Below are 23839 nucleotides of genomic sequence, written 5' to 3' on the forward strand. Positions count from 1 at the left end.
TCCTTCCCCCTTTATGGTGCTGCATAATCTGCTTTCTTTAGGATACAGTGTGCCTTGAATCTGATGCTTAGTCTGACATGCTTTGACTTTTCCAAATCTTGCATTTGGTTCCCATCCATCTCACCACCTTGCCACGTTTTTCTCCATCCTTTCAAGGGAAATCTGAAAGAATCCGATCTTGGTTAGGTTTTTCCCTCCCTCCATTTTCAGGACTAAGTCTCTTGAAGTATGGATTAGTATTTAGGATGAGGGACGTCCTCTGACCTTTTCTCTGTTTTTACTTTCCTTTCTTTTAGGGGCCACCTCTCACTCTCTCCGGTTTTGTTGTACAACAGTTAATTGAAATAACATTGCAAGTGCATTTTGCTAAAGCCAAGAGTACCATAAGGTGTTACGCATGACAGTGGATCACCTGGCAGCTTCACTTTGCTTCCCTGTCCAGGATTGTTTTATTTCCCTAAACGTTTTAGTCTACTCAGCTCCTTTGGAGAAATACGTTTTGGTTGGCTTTAGGACTCTGTGTCCTTTATCATTGCCAACCATCTCTAAAGTGCTTGTGCTCCCTCAATAGAGCATGGTAAAATTGCCCTACACCTAATTGGCCCATTTAATTTACTTACAAGTCCCTAGTAAATTGGCACAACATGTACACAGGGCCTGTACATTAAATGCTACTAGTGGACCTAAAGGACTTATTGTGCCACCCCCTTAAGTAGCCTTTTACAAAATGTCACACGCTACCATTGCAACCAGTGTGGAGTTTTAAACTGCCAATTGGAGATGGCAAAATGAACCTTTTCCCAGGCTTGAAACTCCCTTTTTAATACATATAAGTCACCCCTAAGCTAAGCCCTAAACAGCCCACAGGGCAGGGTGCAGTGTATTTTAAAAGTTGGGCATGTACTTTTACATTGTATATGGGGCACCCCACTAGGATGAGAGGGCTGGAGCTGTTCCCTGCCCCATTTACATTTCAAAGGGGCTGCCCCACAACAATTACAGAGAACTTGACACCAGTCTATTGCCACTCTAGACCTTTTGGAGCCTGGGCAGGGGAGGAAGGAAATTCCAGAACCAGGTGTGGGGGAAGTCTAGAAGTTTCTCCTACTTCAAAGGCTGGCACCTTGTATAAATATTGGGCCCTCAGACCAACTCTTCAGTACACTCCTGGACCTGCAGACATTACAGAAGAAGGACTGCCTTGTTACCCTGAGGACCGTGCTGCTGCTTGAGGCCTTCCTAGTTTTCCAGAGGACTGCCCTGCTGCTTCAGGCCTGCCTTGTTTTTTAGAAGGCTGCCTGGCTGCTTGAGGCTTGCTGTGTTCCCCTGAGGACTGCTTTGCTGGTGATGCCTGTCCGGCTCTCTGCAAAGGAAGACTGGACCGCTCCCTTCATCTCAGGCTACATGAATGACTCTTTGGATCTGTTGGCTGACCTCAAGTTCTGAGCTACATGGTCACAGCAAACTCCAGAGGCCTCTCTGTAACTGCCTAGCTGACCTGCTGCAACTGGGCCTGCTTGCACCTGGACCTACCTGAGCCCTGCTGGACTCTGCTATAGTGAGTTCCTAATCCCCAAGAGGTGCCTCACTAGGTCCTGGGTACTTGGTTGACATCAAAGTGTACTCCTCAACAAGAAAAGGAGAAATCCTGAAGTTCTGGACTCTTCATGCCGGACTTTGAGAAGGTAATTTTATAGCAGGACTAACCTAGCCCCCTGTATACTGCCAACGCTCCAATATGATCGGCCTGAACTTGTGGCTTCTCCCCAGTCTAGCACGACCAGATGAATGGGAGTGGTGCTTTGTGATTTTAGGCAATATACATACCGAAAACTTTAAAACTGCTTATACTGATCGGATTTTTGTAGTTTTGTTTTCATTACATTCTTACAAAATTTCTCTATTTCTCTAAATTGGTTTGAGATTTTTCTTATTTTGGGTTTTACTTTTCTTAATGTTTTTGGGCTGCATAAATCTATACAAATTGTCTCTAAGTTAAGCCTGACTGCTTTTGGGTCAAGCTATCAGAGGGTTAAGTACAAGGTTAATTTAGTGACTTTTCTGGTTCACCCTTACAAGGATTGAGATTACTGCCTGAGTGGAGCTTCCACTCTTCTCAATCAATAACCCAATTACCTACTAGGATGCTAATTGCTTTTATTTGGGAATTATGGACTCCGTACTGTAATACCCATTTCACTGAACTTCTTCATGGTCTCTCCTCTTTCAACTACATCCTTCCTTTTCTCAATCTTCAACTCTCTAGGAAAAACTTTCTGATCCTCCCTGCTTGTTTGCAAGACTAGACAACTGCCCATCTGCATCATATCCAATGCCAAGTGTACAGGCTTGAAGCCCAGGCTCATCCCTTCTTTGGTGGTGCTGTTTTCTCCCCCCCATAATTTAAATACCAAAGGATGTCATCCTTTCCACTGACTACGAGTGGGTATCGAGTGCGTGTATTACAATGTTGACATCCTGTGGCATTTAAATGATCACAGATGGTTTCCTCCACAGTGTGTGACTACAGGCCCACCCACCCCAGCTGATCCATGTCACTTGAAAGCCTTGCCACTTAAGTATGTATTTAACGAGTTTAAGCACTATCGGTCACATTTATTAAGCATTATGCGCATGTTAGGATGACACAACGTCTTATTTTATGATTTTAATAAGTGTTCTGCACATGTGTTTTCACTTTACATGCACTGCCATCAGAGTACTATAGTCTTCATAGACCGAGCATTCCTCTGGCATAGGGAATGACATGAGTTTCCAGAACGTCATGATATAAATCGTTTGACATGCATGTAATGATGGTGATAATCACTGTGTATGAATATGTGCCGACCACTGTTAAGTGTGTGGTATAGCGTTTAATATACACAGAGAAACTAACTGTGTCTCGACACCATGAGCACCCCTACATGAAATGGGTCTGATTGCTAATCACGGAACCACCTGATAATGTTCGCTACCATTGCATGTGTGTTGTTTAATGCTCTTTCATTATATCCATTCCAGATAGTATTTAGAAGGATGGTGAAAACCTACGTTACGAGACATTTAAACAATTTCTGTTGAATGCCTTAGTGTGCATTCCCACACTACACTAGACTGGTTCCTAGTAGGCCTGGTCCTGATGAAAGCCACTGTGACTTTACAGCACTCAAAATTGGCTGAAACATGTCGACTGCACACCGTGATTTGTGTGACCATTATCATCTCATCTTACAAACACTTTTTTAATTCTCTTACCTTAGCTATCCATAATAAAATCTCGATTGGTACAAATACCCTTGAGGTAGTTTTAAAGCCACTCACGAATTCACAACCATAATAAATATCCAGCTACGCTGTAATCATGCATCACAGCACACCCTGGATGCTCTAGGCATCTTAGTTAGGAACCCAATGTTGAAGCATGCCACCAACTAGGTTGGTGGGTGAGGGTTCTTTTAATAACCTAATGGTTCCCATGGAGCATGAGTGAAGGACATTTGGGACAATAGGACCTATTGGTAGCTAAGTTCGTTCGAGTTTGTTTTTGGTATATTACAGGCAAAGAGGAACAAGCCTGTTCACATCTTCTCGCTCTCTTTTTTTTAATTATTGTAGGAGTGTGCCTGGGACTGTTTGGAAATCCTATGAAAGTTGGAAGTTTGCTTCTACAGGAACACATTGCTCACTACATGCAACTGTGCTCCACAAGGTATCTGATTCAGTACATACTGAGTGACGTATTTCGGGACGTCAGTCGCATAATAGTATGGCAAATGGAACACTTTTCAAGGTAACAAAATAGACACATACATTAGGGCATTTTGCAAGATTTACATGGCACGATATCAAAGTCTTTAATATCAGCCAACAAAAAGACTGTGCCCACTGTGTCAACTGCCAATATATAGATAAGGTAAGTATTTATAGGAAAGTATACATTTGTTAATTTTAACTTTACATTTACTTTCTTTGACAATGTAGTAGCAATTGATACCGTGGATATAAAATGTGGTGTTTTGACCATGATATAGGCCATGATATAGAGACTCCCAACAATGTAAAGATCTCATAGATTAAAGAAATATGCACTTATATGTAAGATACACCGCAAAAGCTATGCCCATGGAGGTAAATGTTTTTAAAAATACTCATTAGCCCAACAAATATTTGCGCTTTCTCATTTTCTTTCAGCAGGATCGCTGAAGAACTGCTTTGTCTTGGTTCATTGTCCTATAAGGTGGCAAGTGTGAGTCAGGTTTCCCTCAACCATGCCATTTTTTAATAATACTTGCCTACTCTTAAATCCATGAAATGCTACTTAACATCACAAAAGTATTTTACTCACCCTTTTTCTTGTTCAGGAATATCAAGGTTGGTAGTGCCACAGGACTTTTTTTGTCAGAGTCTTTAGAAGATCCCATACTTTGCTTAACAACTGACCCTTCTGTTGGTTTCTGCAGGCTCAATTTGTCCTTTGATAGTTCAGAGCTAATTGTTGAGTGCGGTGGTTCAATTTTGACCTCTGATGTAGCAAAAGAGGATTTCATGTAGGAAGCCGATTCGGCCAGATTCTCTCTATTCATCTTCCTCTCGGTCAGACTATTGAGATCATAATCAGCGGCATCTGTACCTTCATTCCTTAAGCCATTCTCTTCTTCGATGATGTCCATGTGAAAGGGTTTCATCAATGGAGAATCCTGCTCCCTTTTTGGGCTTTCCTCAGAGGCTGAGGAACCTTCATATGACTCAATGATGAGTTCACTGTCCAGTTCGGCTTCACGCTCCTCCCTCAGGATACTGTACTGTATGGATGAGGATGCGGGTGATGGAGGAGGACCCCCCATGTGGCTGAAGGTCATGTAAGTGGAATGCATGGCCTCCTCTGAAGTCACTTGGTCTTCTGATACAAGCTCTATTTCTGAATCCCCAGAGTCAGCACTGTTTGGCTCGTTTTCTATGGGCAATGGTACACCCGGAATTCCAGGAGGATTTTTAATTTCATGAGTTTCTGCATATGTGTTGGAAGGCTGTTGGTCCTCAGATGTTTTAAAAGATATGCCCTTGGCTACATCCTTTGCTTTAATGGCACTGATAAGTTCATCTTCAGATAAGCTGTACTTATTTATATTTTCTGAACCTGATGGCTCTGTGTTCCATGAGAACGCAAAAAAAAGAAATAAACAAAAAACAATTTTTTAGATTACATCATTTTACATTTAGTACAATTAAAAACAATAGAGTAATTCTGGTGGAAATAAAAATGCAGAAGTCTATACAATTATATAAACAATGCTTGTTAGTTGTATATTATACCGTCATTAAATATCAGCACAAAATGATAAAACATATTCAAGCAAGTTATTCAGTTCAACAAACCCAGAAGAATATAATGCCTCACTACTGATGAACTGTAGTTTGGACCACAGTAGTGTGACATATGGGTCTACACCACACCACAATTCAGACTGTAAAATCACCCTAATCACCTGAATTCTGGTAAGATGTTCTGGAAGTACTGGCATATACCAGAATTAAGGGCCATATGTAGGTAATTTCTATTTACCGATTCCTAAATACCGAATTTTACCGATTCGGTATTTAAGAATCGGTAAATAGAATGTAGGTAAAAAATCGGTAAATTTTACCGATTCGGTAATATTCGTTATTACCGATTCGGTATTTACCGAATCGGTAATAAGGCATACCTTCCCATTCATTCCTATGGGCCTGGAGGCCCATAGGAATGAATAGGAAGCCATTCACTATTACCGAATCGGTAAATACCGATTCGGTAATAGGGGGAGCATATTCAAGGGTGGCAGGGTGTCATATTGACAGCCTGTTGCACCCCTGAATCGTGCATGTGTGCACATGTGGCGCACATACATACCCTAAGGGCATGTATGTCTGCCACATGACACTTTTAAAAAAGCACAAAATTGCTTTTGAAAAGGTATTCGGTATTTACCATCAACGTGTAGTTGGTGGTAAATAACGAATCCTTAAACCAAAAATGCACTCACTTGAGTGCTCCCTACATAGGATTAAAGGATTCGGTAATTTACCGATTCGGTATTTTACCGATTTCTTAAAATACCGAATCGGTAAATTACCGAATCCTTCAATCCAGCCTCTTACATCTCAAAGGGCTAAATACCGGTCGGTAACAGAAAATTTACCGATTTCCAGCCGTTACCGACCGGTATTAGCCCACCTACATATGGCCCTAAGTCACAACTTTAATCAAATGAATAGAAAGACCAACTGTTCTAAATATAAACCTTGAAACAACAAACATTTGAAAATAAAAAGTAAAAAAACAGACAAAATGTTAAAACACATTAAACTGGGTGAGTGGGAGAGTTGTGTCAGCTTTAGGTGGGGTTAGCTTTAGGATATCACCAATATCTTGGACTATATGGAAGCTGTAAAACACTTTACAAGTTAAATTGTCAAAGTAAGTGGCACCTTTCCTATCACTACCCTTGGAGACTCAAGTGTACAAAGAAGATAATGTAGTTATCCAATTGGAATAAAGTTAGAATAAAACAATCATCACGGATACTGTCTAATAGCAACTTACTGCACATAATACAGTGAAAAGACCTCAAAGCCTGTCTGTCTTTAGTCCCTTATCCAAGATTTCAACATTAATTTATTTGATTTAGTTCTCTACTGAGAACAACAAATGGCATAGAAAACATTTGTTATAACTATGTGCGTTACAACATTCAATACAGATTTTTTAAAGTTTAAAAAAATTTAAACAAGTTATGACAAACAAATTCATCTGGGGGAGATTTAAAAAGCAAGATCAGACTCTGCACAGATGCGCTATTATATCTAAATTGGATTGTTTTTAAGTAGCGACTTCTAGCCTCGACCAGTTTCAGGTTAGGACATATTTATCCAAAAACAATGGAATATGCTGAAACAGGATCAATTCCGATAGAGACTGCTCCAAAAACACCTTTGGGCACTGAGCCAGGATGGACAAGTGACTGGGATGATTGGGCAGAAAATACCTCCCAGTATAGATGTGCTCCAGTACATTTAATATATAGCCCTGATTTTTCAAAAATATCTTGGTGATAAAATGTAAGCAGGCCTCCCAACATAAAAGAATTTTACTGGGACTATGCAGCTAGAGTCTTTTTTCAATGTCTATTTATATTGTTTGCCAGTGCTCAGCACTGCAGCCCTGCAGGTTCTGACTCATTTAACCCTAGGTCCCATGGGTGAGTACCTGTACAATTTGAATTATATACTATTTGATAAATGGAAAACATGACTTTATAACTAACAAACTGTTTGCTAATTACATGTACTAAATAACTAATGAAAGTATCTGTTCTTTCGATTTTTTATTTTACTATTTGCTTTTTATGCATCAAACTTTGTTTGCCTTCAGTCTTTACAGTACTCATTCTCTATCGTTGCTACGTAAAATACCAAAATTGCAAACATAAGGCCAAATTCACAGAGTGATACACATATGCTTACAGCTGGAAATTTGTTGATTTTACACCTGCTAGGTATGTGCAAAACGACATCTACCAGTTGTAAATCCATTTACTCCTGCATAATTGTATGTCCTGACAATGTAGCTCCACACAGAAGGTGAGTAGTGGTGCATTACAATGCATAGTTAACCATGTGAGTTTGTGAATTCACAGAAATCCAACGTCACTCTGTAAACATGTCACAAACTCCTCACTGACCACTAAGGAAATGGTCTGACATTCACTCCAATAAAGGGCAGGAGTAAGGCACTCATGTACAAAAATTCCATTTAAGAAATTGTAAATTGCGACAAATAACAAATCGCAATTTACAATTGTTTTAAATGGGAGGTACTAAAATGCATTTGGTATAAGTGGCTGCAATTTGCGGACCGACTCCCTCTGAATCCATTGGTATTTTTGAACCAACCCATGTACTAATAGGTCGCTTCACAAAATATCAAATTGTAGTGGGTCGTAATTCGACCTACTTCATTAATATGAATGAGGTAGGTAGCAAATCGTGAACCACTAGGATTAGCTACAGTGACTGTCATGGTGGCCTGCAGCAGTCAGCAGACTACCATGTCTGTGATTGCTTTTAAATAAAGCAATCTTTTTCTTTTAAAAGTGGATTTTTTTACTTAAAGGAAAATTGAATGTGGATAAAAAAGAAAATGAAAAATTACACAAACCTTTATTAGCAGCAGGCAGTGGTCCTATGTACCACTGCCTACTCCTAAAAATATTTTTTTGTCAACATTCACGAAGGGGCAGGGGCCCCTTGTGGACCTCTTCGAGTTTGCAAATAGCTTACCACTTACTTTGAGGAGGTGGTAAAACATTCATATTTTGCGACCAAATTTCAGTTGCAAAACATTAATACATACCTTAAGGAATCGGTATTTGGAAGGGATGCCCTTAACACACCCTTTCAAAATACCGATTTGTATGTATTCCAAAACCCAACTTGCGATTCGGTAGCATGTTCCTGAATCACAGTTTGGGTTATTTGAATACAAAAATGTCATTTTGCGGTCATAAAGGCTCTGATTTTATAAATTGGAGCCTTTCCAACCACAAAATGGTTTTGGACATGAGGGTGCAAAGTCCTTTCCAAGGTGGAAAGGGGAACAAACTCTCACCCCATCCCAGACTTTCTGGTGGTGTAGGGGAAAACGTTTATCCAGAGTGTGAGGAAATGGGTGTATTATATGGTGTGGCTGTGAGGCCTTACCATGAAAAACACTACAAAACATATTGGGTCCAATCAGGCTTGTTTGTGCAACCTTTAGCTTGATCCTGGGTAGCTGTGGCTTCGAGCAGCAAGGCTTAACAAAGGAACTTAGTGTAAAGCATTTAACATCACCAAACAAGGAATAAGAAAGTGACACAACAAGAAAGAGACCCAGCAACGCTTTATAGGAATAGAGCACACTGTTATGAATGTTGAGTGTCATTGATCATCAAAATCCATCAGAGAGTTCTGGAAATATGGGTTTTATAAAGCATTAAATAGATTTTAGCTCAACCGCAAACAAGTATTGACCAACAAAGGTTTGTAAACTTTTGAAAGTTTGAAAGAATTTGTTCGGGAATTCTGACCCAACTTGGGTGACCAAATCTGACAGGGAAGTGGTCTAGGAGACCAGTGGGGTTATTTTGAACAGTTACCTTGCCACCAGAGCTTTTTCCAGCCCAGTTCCAGCCTTTAGGATGCGGCCGCCATAGACTACAATAGAGTGGTCCTGATTCTGGAGATGCAGAATGTAAAGATGCTCCAAGGTGCTTCTGGTGCTGTGTGGTCAATGGGGATGAGTTGCGGGTGATTCCTTGGTCCACGGATGAGGTGGGGTGACTTTGGCCACTGAACTTGGGGGTCCCATGACATCCTCTTCATGTGACAGTAGAAGGCCAGCTGCGGCTGGGCTACTGATCTCCCAACACAGAGGTCACAGCAAATATCCTTTGTGGGGGCTAGTGTTCCTCTTTGGTGATCAATCTGAAATCTGACAGCACTCCAGGGTCCAGAAGACTTGAGTGCAACTTTTGGATATCTTGGAATAGTCTCTTGGGGCATCCGGTGGCGGACAGTGATGATCCCTCAGAAGGGGCCACTGATTTGCTGTTTTGGGCTTCTTCTGCTTTAATGTTGTCCCTGGAGCTGTTCCAGGAGGCCTGCTGATAGGCCCTTTGAGTCACTGCTTTGATCTGGGACTGGGAATCAACTTTTCCCTGAGTCAGGAGCCACAGGCACAGTCCAAACTTCACAAGCCTAAAGTGCAGCAGATGCAGTTTTTCTGAAGGTGCAGCCTCCGTTTGTGCAGTTTGAAGGGCAGCAGTGCAGTCCTTTCTCCAAATCCAATGTGTACAAAAGTCCAGAGTGTCGGGCATGCTCGTTTTATCCCGGGAAAGCGCAGAGAGGGACAAAGCATTCACTAGACAATGGGCTAGTAGGTCCCATCCTCTTTGGTGACAGAGTTCCAGTGATGTGTGGCATTTAGCAATCTCAGAGTGCAATATTCTTGCCACTCTCAAGATGTCGGGACCATTTTTTGACTGTGAGGAGCTTGTTAGCCCACCTCAGAGGTGTAGTTACCTAATGGCTACATGCACACAGGAAAACTGGTTTGGGGACAGATTTCACTTTCTGTCCCTGTCTCAAACTTATCTAAATGAACAAAAGGCAGTTCGCTCTGGAACGTTATCAGCATTTGACTCTCAAAGGTGGCTTTCCTTTGAAGTTTGCCTTTTGGGCTAACACTCAGAGTGACCATCCTAGGGGAGGAGGTCGCACCTCGCCTTGCAGCAGCTGCCTTTGTTTCTAAGCCAGGGAGTCATTCACACATCTCCCCAGGTGGGCAGAAAGCTGTCTGTGTGTAAGAGCCTGAGTGAGGCAACTGGACCAGCAGGGGCACAGGATGGCAACTTTCTAAAGTTGCTTAACAGAAAAAGTGACATTAACTTTGACTTGGGCATCAAGTTAGATGTAATGGCACTAGGGTCCTAGGACCATAATATTCCTATAAAGACCCCAATTTTAGTAATTTTTGATCAACCCAGACAGACACAATAATAAAGGGAAACTGGGGATCTGCTTGAGGTTTTTTATTTTCTAGCCTCCCTGGTCTGTAATATCTTCAAAGAGCTTCCAACGTTGTGGTCGAGCCCACCCCGACTTTTAGGCATCGGGGTGACCCGATGATGAAGCATGACACCACTAGGGTGTGTGAGGGTACCTAAACCAAAAGGAATTGTTTCCTTGCTCACCTATTGGTGAAGTTAAAATTTCCCCTCACCTTTTTCCTTCACATCATTCCATCTACGTGTACTAGTACCGACCATCGGATGGTCAGTTGGAGTAAAATAGATTGTGTAACAATTAATTTGATACCTTACAGTACCCAGTTAGGTTGTCCCATTTAGAAGCTAGTCAGGCTGGGATGCCAGCGGCTAACCCATATTAGCCAATGGGGTTACTAACTTTTCCTCAGCAAAAACGACAACTTTAAGGGTTTTGCTGCTAGACATGTAAAAACCTATATGTGATGCTTAATAGCCTACATCTCCCTGCCATGAGGCTCTATATTCCTTCTACTTCCTTAGACGTACATATATTATTAATAGAAGTTTGTTTAAATGGCAAAGTCAAACTAGCAGTGTAAACACTGCCCTTCCACTCTGCAGTGGCGGCTGGGAGCCATTTGGCCCCTTGTCACACTCAGGGTGGCACAAACAGTGCTGCAGCCCTGGGTGGATACTCTGCCCTACATTTCCTTGGTACCCTGGGTACCATATGCTAGGGACTTACAAGTAGTCAGTGCTTGCCAATTGGGGACAATTAACCTCTTCAATGCCCATGACGAGCTGGTCTCGTCATGGGCCGCGGTTGCGCTGTGCCCATGACGAGACCAGCTCGTCATAAACCCCGCCCGCTAATACAACGGCCGGCACAGGGCGGGGAAAGGGGCTGGCACTGAAGGGGTTAATTCAACATGTCATTTGTAATGGGCCAGAACACTGGCACTGAGGTCTGGACAGCGGGTCTCAGTGCTTTCTCACACATGGGGTAAAAATGCTTTCTCCGGCGAGTAAAAAAAAGAAAAACAAAAAAGTGCAATTGTTTATTATGGCTGCCTTCACTTCGGTTTGAGGGATTGACTTTGTCAAACATGACGGCTGGCTGTCAAAGTTTTAACTTGTTTTTGTTTCTTCAAACACAAAATTCCAAAGCAGGCTGTAGAATGGCCAATCCTCCGACACCTCTTACTACTTTAGGCCAACGGAGGAGTATCTCAGCAATGGAGCCAGAGTAGTCTTCGTCGTTGACATACTTAAGATCGTCCCAACTGTAGCTCAGGAGGGTGGCTCATCAGTTTGGCAGAGAGGGTACTTTGTCATCGTTGCATTGGACGAGCGCTTTCGTGCTGGATTGATAATTTCGAAATAAGGATCCCATTATGAGAGTGACTTGTCATAATTATAAAGTCTGTCTTCACGGGACTGAAGGGCTTGATCGATGTTGTTACTTTGGATCCGCTCCCACTACTTCGCTTTTACAACGTGTGTATCTCTTTTACAGGCCGAGTGAGAGGAAAATCAAAGATCTGCAAGATCACAACTGTAGCAATGAGCTTTCACGTGTTTAAACCAGGGGAGCAATTTAGCTACACTGGTTAAAATACCTCTGGCTGTGTTTCTAGATATTGCTCCTTTTGGATTAGGCCAAAGTCAAATTCAATAAAACAGAAGGCATAGTGGAGCATGATGAACACTGCTTCCTATACCTCATTCTTCTTGTAGGGACACAGTCGCAGTGAGTAAAGAATGCAAAGATTGTAAATAACCATTTTCAACAGGAGTCAGACAGTTGAAGTTACCGATACACCACCATTGCACACCGTACAAAGCACTAGCAAGTGACTTTGTGCTGTATTTAGACCTTGGCAGACTGACCTCAGTTCTGCCAGGTTAGTGGAGGGATGTACTGTACTCCTCTTTCCTCATGGACTACTGCTCACCATATTGAGAGATCTACACCTGGTGGTAATCTCTTTGCTTTGAGAGGAGCCACTGTCAGACAACTCCTCTGAAGGCACAGAAGCTTTGCTGTGCTGCACCATGTGTAATGGGCTTGTGCAGCAAGGTTTGTTGTTGTTTTATAAGTGCTAGGATTTTGCATTTAGGGAAATTCACAGTTTTGATTTGCAGTAAAATCTCAAATTCAGAAAAAAGATGGACTAAAACCATTTTCTGTGCTTGCACAGAGAACGACATCCCCTAATGCCTTAAGAACTTTAATTAGACCTTTACCAAAACCCACCAGGCCAGGGAAAAGCACCTTTGTAGTCAAATCCATATTTGGAGCATGTAAATAACTACTTTCTGAAAAATATTTCCAGAGATCTAAAAGGGAAATAGATTGATTTCTCTGGACTAAAAGTTAGACAGTTTTACATATGGGACGATTTCAGCAGTTTACAATGTCCGTATAAAGTATGTATTTACTACTACGTCACGCAGTGTCCCTCAACAACAAAAACAAAAAGGATGGGAGGCGGAGGGCTCCGGGCAATGGAGGGACCTGGGAAATATTTCTGTCCAAGGCCATTGGGATTGTAGATTATGTACTATGTAACATTGGAAGGCTACGTAAGGCTAAGGTTGTACCGGGTGTTGTATTGTGTTATTGTGATGCACTAAGGAAACCAAATAAATAACGTTTTTAAAAAAGTATGTATTCACTGCGCTCAAAATAAAGGCTGCGCACTCCAGAGGTTCGTATTTAAAAATGTTGCAGGAACTCTATCAGGAGCCAGAGCTTTTCCCCATTTCGAGCTGTTACGAGCTGCTTGGTCTTACTCAAGTGCAAAGGCCTCAAACACCTTCAATGACATCAAATCGGGTGTGACCGATATCCAGGACAGGTGGTGAGACCTACAATGTTTGAAAATGGGAAAATCTGTTTTCCTCAAATATCCCCGTATGAGGGTTTTGGCCAATATATTTCCTAATTCTACCAGATTCGAAAAGCCCGAGTAATGGTGCTCCATAAGAGCCAAGTTAAGATCATTTGAGTTTATGCTACAGGGCAAGGTGTTAGGGTGAGGTGTTACCTCCTCTTCACAGAAAGCCACGCAAGGTGTTAGCCAAAAAGGCGAGCTTCAAAGGTGAAGCCGCCTTGATGGGCAGATGGCATTCACGTTCCTGAAGGGCTGCCATTTGGTCATTGAGACAGGGACAGTGATGGAAACCCAGTGCCCAAATCGGTTTTCCCTAGTTGTGCAGCCCTCAGGTATCCACACATCTAGGGTGGGATACCAAGCTCCTGACATCCGAGGAAGGGTCCCGACATCTTGACAGTGGGCGGAATAGTGCACTCTTGTATTGCTAGATGCCGCAAAGTTGTCACCAAGAGGGAGGTGACCTGGTAGCCCATTGGCTAGTGACCGCATCATTCCCCAGAGGCACTTTCTGGGAATAAATATGGCACCACTGGCACCCTCCATCTCAGATTATGTCAGAATAGGAAGAAGGACCAAAGAAGGACGGCCCTACTGCCCCCTGCACTGCACAAAGAGAGGCTGCACCTGCTGCACCTTGGGCTAGTGAAGAGAGAGCTGTGCCCGTGGCTCATAGCTCGGGAAAAAGTCTTGCCCCAGCCCCAAACCAAAGGAAGGGACTCAAAGGAGCCATGGACTGACCCCCTGGAAACTGCACCAGGGTCCCCTCAGGTTAAGCATCCCACACCAGCAAGTTGCTAGAAACCGCTAAAATGGTGCTGCTAGCTGCCGTTGGGCGCCCGGAGCATCCTTGAGCATCTTCTTTCCCTGCATCCTCAGCGTCAGGACTACTCCATTGATGTCTATGGTGGTCATGATGTAAACTGTGGAACTGAACTAGAAAACCCTTTGGTGGCCAGGCAACTTTCCAAATCTTCCCTTAGTAGCCCACCAGACCTTCTCCCAATTGAATTTTGTTGCCCAACCTAAACTAATATTCACAAACTTTTCAAAAGTTTTCCAACTTTACGGTTGTCAATGCTTGTTTGCGTTTGGATTAAAAATTAAGATTTCTTTACATATTTGTATCTCTGGATCCCTCTGGTGGATTGTGCCCATTCTAGACTCTAAAAATGCACAAAAATAGTATCTATTTTTTTATAAATTAGTATTAGTATTTCTTTTGTGTTGCTTGGCTTTCTTATTTTGTTGTTTGGTACTGTTAGATATTTTACATTAGTTCCTATGTTCTAGTCTTGCTGCTCAAAGTCTCAGCTACCCAGGGTTGAGCTTAAGTTTGTGCAAACGAGCCTGACTGTCCCAAGACCAAAGTTTTTACCAGTGTATTCCATGATAAGGCTGCATAGCCATACCATATAATACACCCGAATACACAACAAGGTAAATTAAAAAAGGGAAACATCTTGTTGTCTGACTGTTGTCTTTAGGAGGCAAAGCCAAATTATTCATTTTTAGCTTGTCATATAATTAACTGTGGAATTCATAATCAATATCAGGAGGTTCAGGGTCTCTGAATCAGGACATTGCAATCCAATCATCAAGTGCAAAAGGCATACATCTAATATCTAAGACAGGTATCTCTTTGATCCTCATATGAACCAATAAAATTTGACATTTGTCTTGGGTCAGCTCATGGCTGGGCGTTGTCCGCACCACAGGCAGCTACAGCCCAGTACACCTCACTCCACACCTCTATCTGCAATCAGGGTTGTGATCTGAAAAGCGCCTCAGGTGAAGTACTGATTGTCTGGAACGAGTCTGGGAGCTCCTTGTAGCTATGTCCACAGACATAGTCAGGTAAAGAGATTGGAGTCAAAGGAGGAGAGACACAAGCTGAGCCCCAGACAATTGCTACAGGCTCTAATTATATATTTATATATTTTTTTAAATCATTTTTATTGGATTTTCATAGACAAACATAATGACCACATGCAACAAATCATGGCTCAGCGGTGGGTACAGCATTAAACAAACAAAAACCACAAACAACATACCATTACATGTGGTTATCATAACACATGATATCTCTGGTGTTCTGCAGTACGTCGAGTCGTTTTGCAGTGAGGGCATTGGTGCCTATGACCTTTCTCAGGTGCAGTCAAAATAGTGCAGGGGAGAGTGATCTGTGGATAAATGGATGGGTAGGGGGACACATGTATCAGAGTGTATTAGTGGTAGGGAATTGAGTGACACTGAGGATGGGTGAGAGGTGAGCAGGTGTCAGGAGCGAAAGTGTGCTCGCATGGAGGAGAAAGGGAGGAAAGATGCTTGATAGCATGCTAGGATATACCCCACCCAGGGGTGATGGGGGTCTATCCCGATATGTAGTGTGCGTGGGACGGTCACAGGGTAAAATCATCATTTCGCCCAGCTGTCTGAAGTGCACAAGGAGGGTGGCCACTGAGGGGAAATAGGCCTTCGATGGCTATGGCGGACCTTCTCATAACGAAGGGTATCCTCCTCTGCGGCGCTCTATTTACGGAACGCACCTCTTCATGCCTCTGCGTTAGCTGTCGGGGAGCACCAATGGAGCTTGGCCAATAACAAGGCAAGGGCTACAAACCGCGCCCACACTTTATGTTGTGCTTGAATATGCCGAGGGAGCGTGTTTCCCATGTGCCTATATAGGGGAGTTCCGTGACCTCTTGTAATACGGCATGTGTGGTGCGCCAATAATCTTGGAGGACCAGACACAACCACAGCATATGCTTGACCGCGGGGTCTGGGACCTGACAGTGGGGGAATGCAAATTGTGTTTACGGAAGTGGCGATGTAGTTGTGCGGGAGTGATGTAGCCTCTATGTAGTATACAGAACTGTATGTTATTGAATTGTGAATTGCGGGAGACCTTCTTCGGGAATTCGAGTGCTCGTTTCCATTTCTTCTCATGCAATGCCCTCTCAAACTCATCCTCCCATTTATGGCGGAGCATGTCTAGTGAAGTGGCCATCATTTTCCGAATGGCTCTATACAACCAGGTGATAAGGGGGCGACCTATCCCCACAGTCAACGTGGCCTGAAGTATTGGATGCATCACAGGCTCCCCGTCTGGGAGAGCCCACAGGGTGCCACATCTATGTGTGAGCTGCCTATGTAGGAGAAACTGTCCCGGCGGGAGTCCACTCTCTGCAGCCAATTGGCCAAAAGGGAGAAGACGGCCCTCTGTGAAGTGGTCCTCCACCTCTACAGGTTCTAATTTCATTATGGCCTGGTTTTATACCTAGGGCGTACCGCTAGCTGGCATGAGGCAGCTCAAAGGGTCCATAGGTCAGCAACTGTAGGGCAAGTTATGCCACAGCAAATTGCTAGAAAACACTAGTTTTCAAATGGAAACAGGTCAAGAGACAGTTGGCAAAAGGAGGAGGACCACACACTAATCAGAGTTTCCACTGGTTGAAACTAATTGCAAACCTGACGGAATTGAGGATGTTCTTACTACACCAAGATTTCAAAGTGGAAACCATCATTCATCAACAGGATGTATTCCAAGTGAGGCATTAGATGATCAGAACAGACCAAAAAGATGCTTACAGATCAGTTCTAATCAACATGGACTACAAGAAATTCTTAAAGCTCCTATAGGAAGGTCTTTATTATTAGTTTGTATCCCTCCTTTCAACCTTTCATCAGCTGCTCTTCCCCAAGCTCATGAAGCCTCTTTTTTATCCAACCTATGGGCCTGATGCATGAATAACATTTCATAAACCAGGATATGCAAGTTGCACACCGGATGGTTTGTGAATAGGTGGGCAATTTATGATATGACCTATATACTAATAGGTCACAATGCAAACTGTCCATTTTCAGGGGTCACAATAAAACATGCCTCATGAATATTAATTAAAGCGGTCCAATTTGCAGCCCTCATTGATTGGCTGCAAATGCAAGGCCACAAGACCTCCATCTCCGCATTTGTATTCCCAAACGGAAACTGTTTTTCTTTAAAGCAGGCCATATCCAGAACAAGCATTTGCAATGCAATAGGTCTCGCAGTTATTAGAGTTTGAGCTATTGGCATTGCAAATGGCAATACCTTTTATTTATGTGTTTTTTTTCAAAACATAAATAAAAGGCATTGTCATTTACAATGCCAATAGGTTAAACTCTCACAAATGCGAGCTCTATTGCATTGCAAATGCTTGTTATTCCTGTCTTAGAGAGGGGTTACCTTTGCAGTTCATTGGCCTGTTCCTATTGAAGAGGACCGAGACACATTGCACATGGTTTGTCTCTGTCTAGAGTGAGAGAGTTATCAATTTTGCACTGTTGAGCGATATTACCACTCACCAAGTCATGAATCACATTAGGAGAGTATCGATTTTATTTCCTACTGTTAAAAGAACATAGAATAGCACCACACAAAAAATAAAATTGAATTAAACACGTTTGTTTCGTTCAGATTTTTGTTTTTAGACCCAGTTTTTTTTTTTTTTAATAAGCGTCCTTTTTTTTTCTTCGGGGCAGCAGTTTGCACCATGATGACATATGCCAGAGTGAAACAGCCACAATATAAAATATAAAAATGTGAAAAATCAACATTCCCACATTTGCATCACAAACTATTAACAAAACGTGCCCGGTTGTTATATTGAGAAGAACAAAAATCTTGCAAAAGTTGGACCGACCAGTTTAACTATTTCCATATCTCCTCAAAAGAAATAAGGGATTATGGAGGAGATATTGAATTGATGGTTTAAATGCGCATATCAGTTCTGTGAAGAAAAAAATACACAATTCGCCTGTTTCCCACGGTGGGTTATAGGAGCGCGCCTTTCAACCAGGGATGTGTGTTTGTTTTTGCAAGATGACGTGTTTAAATAAAAGCCAGGCTGATCTCTTCGCCCAGTTTCACCTCTTCTCTCCAGGGCTTGCACCTTCTTTCGAAAAGCCATCTCTCTGCGTGAATGGTGAGCAGGAGGATGGCTGGAAGGTAATACAGCCAAAAAGCTCTCCTGGCACATTTCAAAGAGACGACGCGCTGCGAAAATAAAACCTTTTCCAAGGTTGGCACTTCAGCCAAATGACCCCTAATTAACCTTAAAAAACATTCCCCAGGAACAATAAGGCGCAACAAAAATACCTTCTCCATAAATCATTTACTTGCTCATTTTTTGAGCTACATAAATACTTCAGGCTAATACTGTTGAGCACTAAGGGGATTACTAGAACAGACTCGGTGACAAATTACACACCCATCTCATGAAAAAATACGGAAAATGGACGACTCGCCTGGAGTAGCTTCCGCTGTCACTAGCAAAGAGCGGCTTTCGAACACGCCACCATGGCCACCGCTTCTTCAGTGCTCCCCGACAACAGAGTCAGCTGACGTTCCGGCTCTATGGCTGCGGGTCGCATTAGCTCATCAATGAGGTGGTATGTAGGTCAGCGCGCGAGATCCCTCTAAATGAACGTGCATTTTAGCCCGGGCTTCCATGCTCCAGATATCGAGATTCTATGTAATTGGCAGAACCGAAAAAACTGCCTGCCTTCTAAGAAAAAGAAAACAAGCGCTCGCTCGCCATGACGTTTGGCTTTTTCTGCCGTCCCACTTGGAGGGCCTCGCCTGCCAAAAGGTTTCTTGTCTTTTGCGACAAACGTAATTCAGGCGAGCCCGTCCAAGTGGGACGGCTCAAAAAGCCAAGCAAATACGTCATGCACAGCTCTGTTTCAATGGCTGGCCATCGTTTACCATAAACGGTGACGCCAGCCAATGGAAAAGAAGGGCGGGGCTTAAAGCCCCTTACAGAAAATACCCATTAACACTAAATCTCGTCAGCGACACTGCGCATGCGCGCAGCCTACACCAGGCAAGACCTAAAAAGGACAGTGGCTGTTTAAAAACAAAAATAGTTTATCTGTTTGGGAACACATTGGGAGGAGCATACACTGTCACTGATTACCAAAGGGCAAGTTGTCCACCTGGTAGAGTTTCATATTTATCAAATCAGTTACCACTCCAACCCGTTGGTCGGTAACTGATCAATGGTTTACAACATTGATTGGGATCGCAAACCTTTGATATATACTTTTCTGAATCATAAAAAAGAGAAGGGCTATCTCATGAACAATTAAATTTGCAATTCAGAAAGTGTTGCATAAGCCCTTTTTATGAGGCTCATAAAAGGACTTTTGTAAACTGCAGAAAAACCGTTAGTGTCGCAAATCCTGTGATCTTCTGAATTACACAGTTTGTGACTGCACAAGGGTCTTGGACATCAGGCCCCAACATATTATAATCAAGGGGAATCCATACACTAATTTAATTGAACATCATGTTCTTTATGTAACAGAACAACTTTTCTAGAACATTTTTAGTTTGCAAATTTGTTTTTACAGATTCTAGACTTAATAGTAGATAAAGAGAAATCAGATCTAATTTTATAAAAGACACAGAGACAGGTATTATTTAAAAAAATATATATATATATATATATATTGTCCTTCCTTTTATATGACATCACTGCTAGTCTTACAGTTGTTTTACCTTTGCTTGTTCCACTGCTAAACCCTCAAAAAGCCTCTTATTTGCTGCTGCTGGGTTTTATGGTAAGGAGAAGAAACTATAGAGAGTAAACAGGGCTTTTAGATCTCTGTTTACCCACTGTTCCTGATAATGACTTCATGACCTAAGAGGCCAGGGGTAGCAATGGCAGGTCCTGTGTGCCAAAGGACAAGTCAGAGGTAGCTGCAGGTACCTCTGATTGCCACTTATAGATGTCCATTAAGATATCAATAGTGAGGTCACTTTGGTGTCAGTTCACAAAGTCATTTAACTCCTTATTAGTAAAATTGCAGAGAGGGCACAGTCTTTCCTATTTGGATGCATCTGCTATGAATATTCTATAATTAGTCCCATTTTAGATGTTATGGAGCCAATTCACAAATGCATTGAACACAGTGGTAGCCGGCATGGTCGGTGGGTGGCGGGGCGCATATTGGCGCGCGGGGTGGGCGCAAGAGGGGGGGCGGACTGTGCGCAATTAAAAAAAAATGTAATAACAAAACCCACTAACCTTGCTGCACCGGGTCCCACGTCTCTGCTCTCTTCGTCAGACAGGCACTGGAAGTACAGCTAGGCTCCCCTGACCAATCAAAACGCTGCAATGCAGCGTTGTAATTGGTTTTGAGCGTCCTAGTTCGACCCTCAACCAGGGAATGGGGGCCTGGGCTTGTTCTCCACGCAGGCTGTAATGCAGCCTGCATGAAGAATGGGTAAAGTGCGCATGACTGGTTTTGGCGGCCCGAGATGGCCGACCAAACAGTCTTTGCGCACTTAGGAGTGGGCAAACCACTTCTCCCCTGCCCTGCTCTGAGAGCAGACCAGCCCACCCGCCCGCAAAGGCAGGAAACATAAAATGACAATAAGTTATTATCATTTTATCTTTCTTCTTCCTCGTACTGCTTAAAAGCAGTGGGGCGACGCTCCTCCGCCATAGCGGAAGAGCCACCCCTGATTGAACAGCATGTGAAGCAGTGCTACAGATTTACTTCTAGTGTGGCATAATTTCCATTATTACTTCACAGGACACTGCACGTGTAGTCTCTATGCATGTGTGCAAACTCACTCGGCATTAAGAGACACTTTGTGAACGCAGACACTTCAGAAGAAGTTTGTTGGGAAACAGGGCAGATTATGAGTCACTAAATTCATTTTGAGGGTTTAATTCTATAATCCCCTTCTTATAAGAAATACCTCAGGTGGATACTGAGTCTGATTTATTGTGTCATTCAGTGTTTAAGTGCCAACCACTATACTACCACCTCGAGTGACCATTGACTGCTCACTATTGCCACCACAGGAGGGACAAGTTTGCAAAACAAATAACTCCATCATCGAAATGGAACTAAATAGTTTTAATACCCAAAACACCTATGGGAAACAATAGTATCCAAAACCAAAGGGGATGATGGACGGAACGGAAACAAACATCCTGGGACCGGTTTCTGGCAAATCAGCCGTCATCAACCAGGCTAGCTTGAATCCAGTGGCAAAGTGAGCAAGGGGCCCACGTCTGGGCATACCCTGCCAACTTAGGGCGAACAAAGCAAAACCAAATGGAATGATGGACAGAGTGCTGAACATTGCAAGCACTCACCCCCAGTCAATTGATCTGGGTTTAATCCATCATCATTCTTTAGCTCACTCCACCATCCCAGTTCAGACATGGCCATATGCAAATCAATCTGACCCTGTGCCTCATGGGAACAGTCCAGCCCGAACTGCCAAGCCATTTCTTCCCGGACCGGAAACAAGCATCCTGGGACCGATTTCTAACTAATCAGCCGTCATCAGCTAGGCTAGCTTAAATCCAGTGGCAAAGTGAGCAAGGGACCCACGTCTGGGCATACCCTGCCAATTTAGGGCGAACAAAGCAAAACCAAAGGGGATGATGGACGGAGTGTTGAACATTGCAAGCACTCACCCCCAGTCAACAGATCTGGGTTTAATCCATCATCATTCTTTAGCTCACTCCACCACCCCAGTTCAGACATGGCCATATGCAAATCGGTTAGACACTGTGCCTCATGGGAACAGTCCAGCCGAACTGCCAAGTACAATAGTATCCACGATGGACACTGCCCAGAAACAAACTAAAGCCCCAGATAACATCTCACAATCTACTTCTACCCTTTTCATATGAAAATATTGGGTGGGGTTTAGAAATAGGCCCAATACATGTAGCAAGTGCTAAAACCATTTTGACAGAATCCCAAGAAGGAGGGCCACTGACTGGGGTGCGCAGATACCACCAATAGATTCAACATCTAATCCTGGCTTAAACACATCACATAAATATGCTGGGGAAAAAAAGAATTTTAAACTTGGCAGGACCCACAACACACTGACATTTCCCTATAAAGGTAGCCTGTTGGCCTTCCTGTCATAACCACTGTCACCACGGTTGTGGGTTGTTGGGCTAGTAGGATAGCGTGGAACTAGGAGACATAGGGGGTACACAACATTTTGATCTCAGTATAGAATGTACGGGGGGCACCTTAGAGATATTTTATGCATTGGAGAGAATTCTCTCATCAATTTTATCTTTGCTGGAGAAAAAACACTAAATTCTGATCATATATTGGAGGTTCTCTCTCTTTTAGTGGGGATCCAAAAACTCAGCTTGGTTAACCAAGTAACAAATAAGTTAGTAAAGGCCCTTGATACAGATTGCTGTTCATGCCAGACGTGTAATGGGGTGTCTATACGGGGAACTAAGTTACAGGAGCAGAAAATTAAGGAGGCCTCTATAGCTGTGCCGCCTAGAGGTAGTCCCCTAGTAAGCTCAGCTCCAGTTAAACAAAGTATAGAGAGTGGCCAGTCCACTAGTCTTGGGGGCAATTTAAATGTAACACCAGTTAAGTCCCCATTGCAGGTATACCCTATGTTTAAAAAATGCTACTTAAATACTTCTAGCATTGCTGGTCCTTCGATTAATCCCCACTTTATTGAAAAGTCCACTGCTACTTTAGTCACTGTGCCCCTTCGGGAGGTTACCCCCTCGAGAGAAAGCAATGACCTACAAAGTCGTAGGGGGAAGAAGAAGAACAGGATTCAGCGTATCCTTAGACGTTAACAGAAAAAACTGCGATTCCCCACCGTACTTGAGGACCCAGATAGCACAAATCTGCCATCAAGTAGAAAGGTCCCTGGGACCTTGGGGCAATCAATATTGAATGTTGGTCATAACTTAGGGGCGGTTAATGGAAATCAGCTGACCTTCTTGGACCCCTCACCAAATAAGCTGTGGAGCCAAGAAGGACAGGAAGATAGAGGGTCGCCTAAAGTCACTATGGGTGATGCAGAGATTCCCCTGCAATACTGCTCCAGCTTATCAAGGAACCAGTAGAGACCCTACACCAAGAAATATGCATACATATGCTACTGTGTAAGAACAGGGTTTGGCTAGCGGAGGTGCCCCTCTTTCCCCTTCTGGATGGGATACTCTCCCAGTACGGTGTGATCCCGGCCAGGGGAGGGTCGGGGAGGGGGGCTCAATCACAGCTTGTAGCAGTAATAGATTTAGGTCGGAGAGGGGATTGGACCTCGGGTCAATTGGTAAGAGGCACATGGGGCCGAGTATCGGGCAAGTGAACAATACCTTGTCTTTTGTCTCCCTGTTCGATACTGATTCTACCCTACTGAACAGAAGTGCCCTTCTGCAGTTGTTATTAGAAATAGAGGACTTGTGACTGGTAACAAGCAAAGACATTGAGTTGGTTTATTTAGACTTTAGGAGTGGCTCCCCAAACAATAGAGTCACATTTACGTCAGGGGTAGTTTCAATGCTAGCACTGGCCAATGTAAATTCC

The 23839-nt window shown here is 43.1% G+C and overlaps 1 protein-coding gene across 1 annotated transcript in view; it reads right to left on the reverse strand.

Annotated features, from left to right (window-relative positions):
• RTN1 (reticulon 1) overlaps positions 1-23839 on the reverse strand; it is a 598175-nt gene that overhangs the window by 334986 nt on the left and 239350 nt on the right. Inside the window, exon 3 of the mRNA XM_085626098.1 lies at positions 4349-5149. Within this exon, the coding sequence (XP_085482224.1) occupies positions 4349-5149 (801 nt within the window). The remainder of the gene's footprint in view (positions 1-4348; positions 5150-23839) is intronic.

Source organism: Triturus cristatus, chromosome 9 (genome assembly GCF_964204655.1).
Source record: "Triturus cristatus chromosome 9, aTriCri1.1, whole genome shotgun sequence".
Taxonomy (NCBI): domain Eukaryota; kingdom Metazoa; phylum Chordata; class Amphibia; order Caudata; family Salamandridae; genus Triturus; species Triturus cristatus.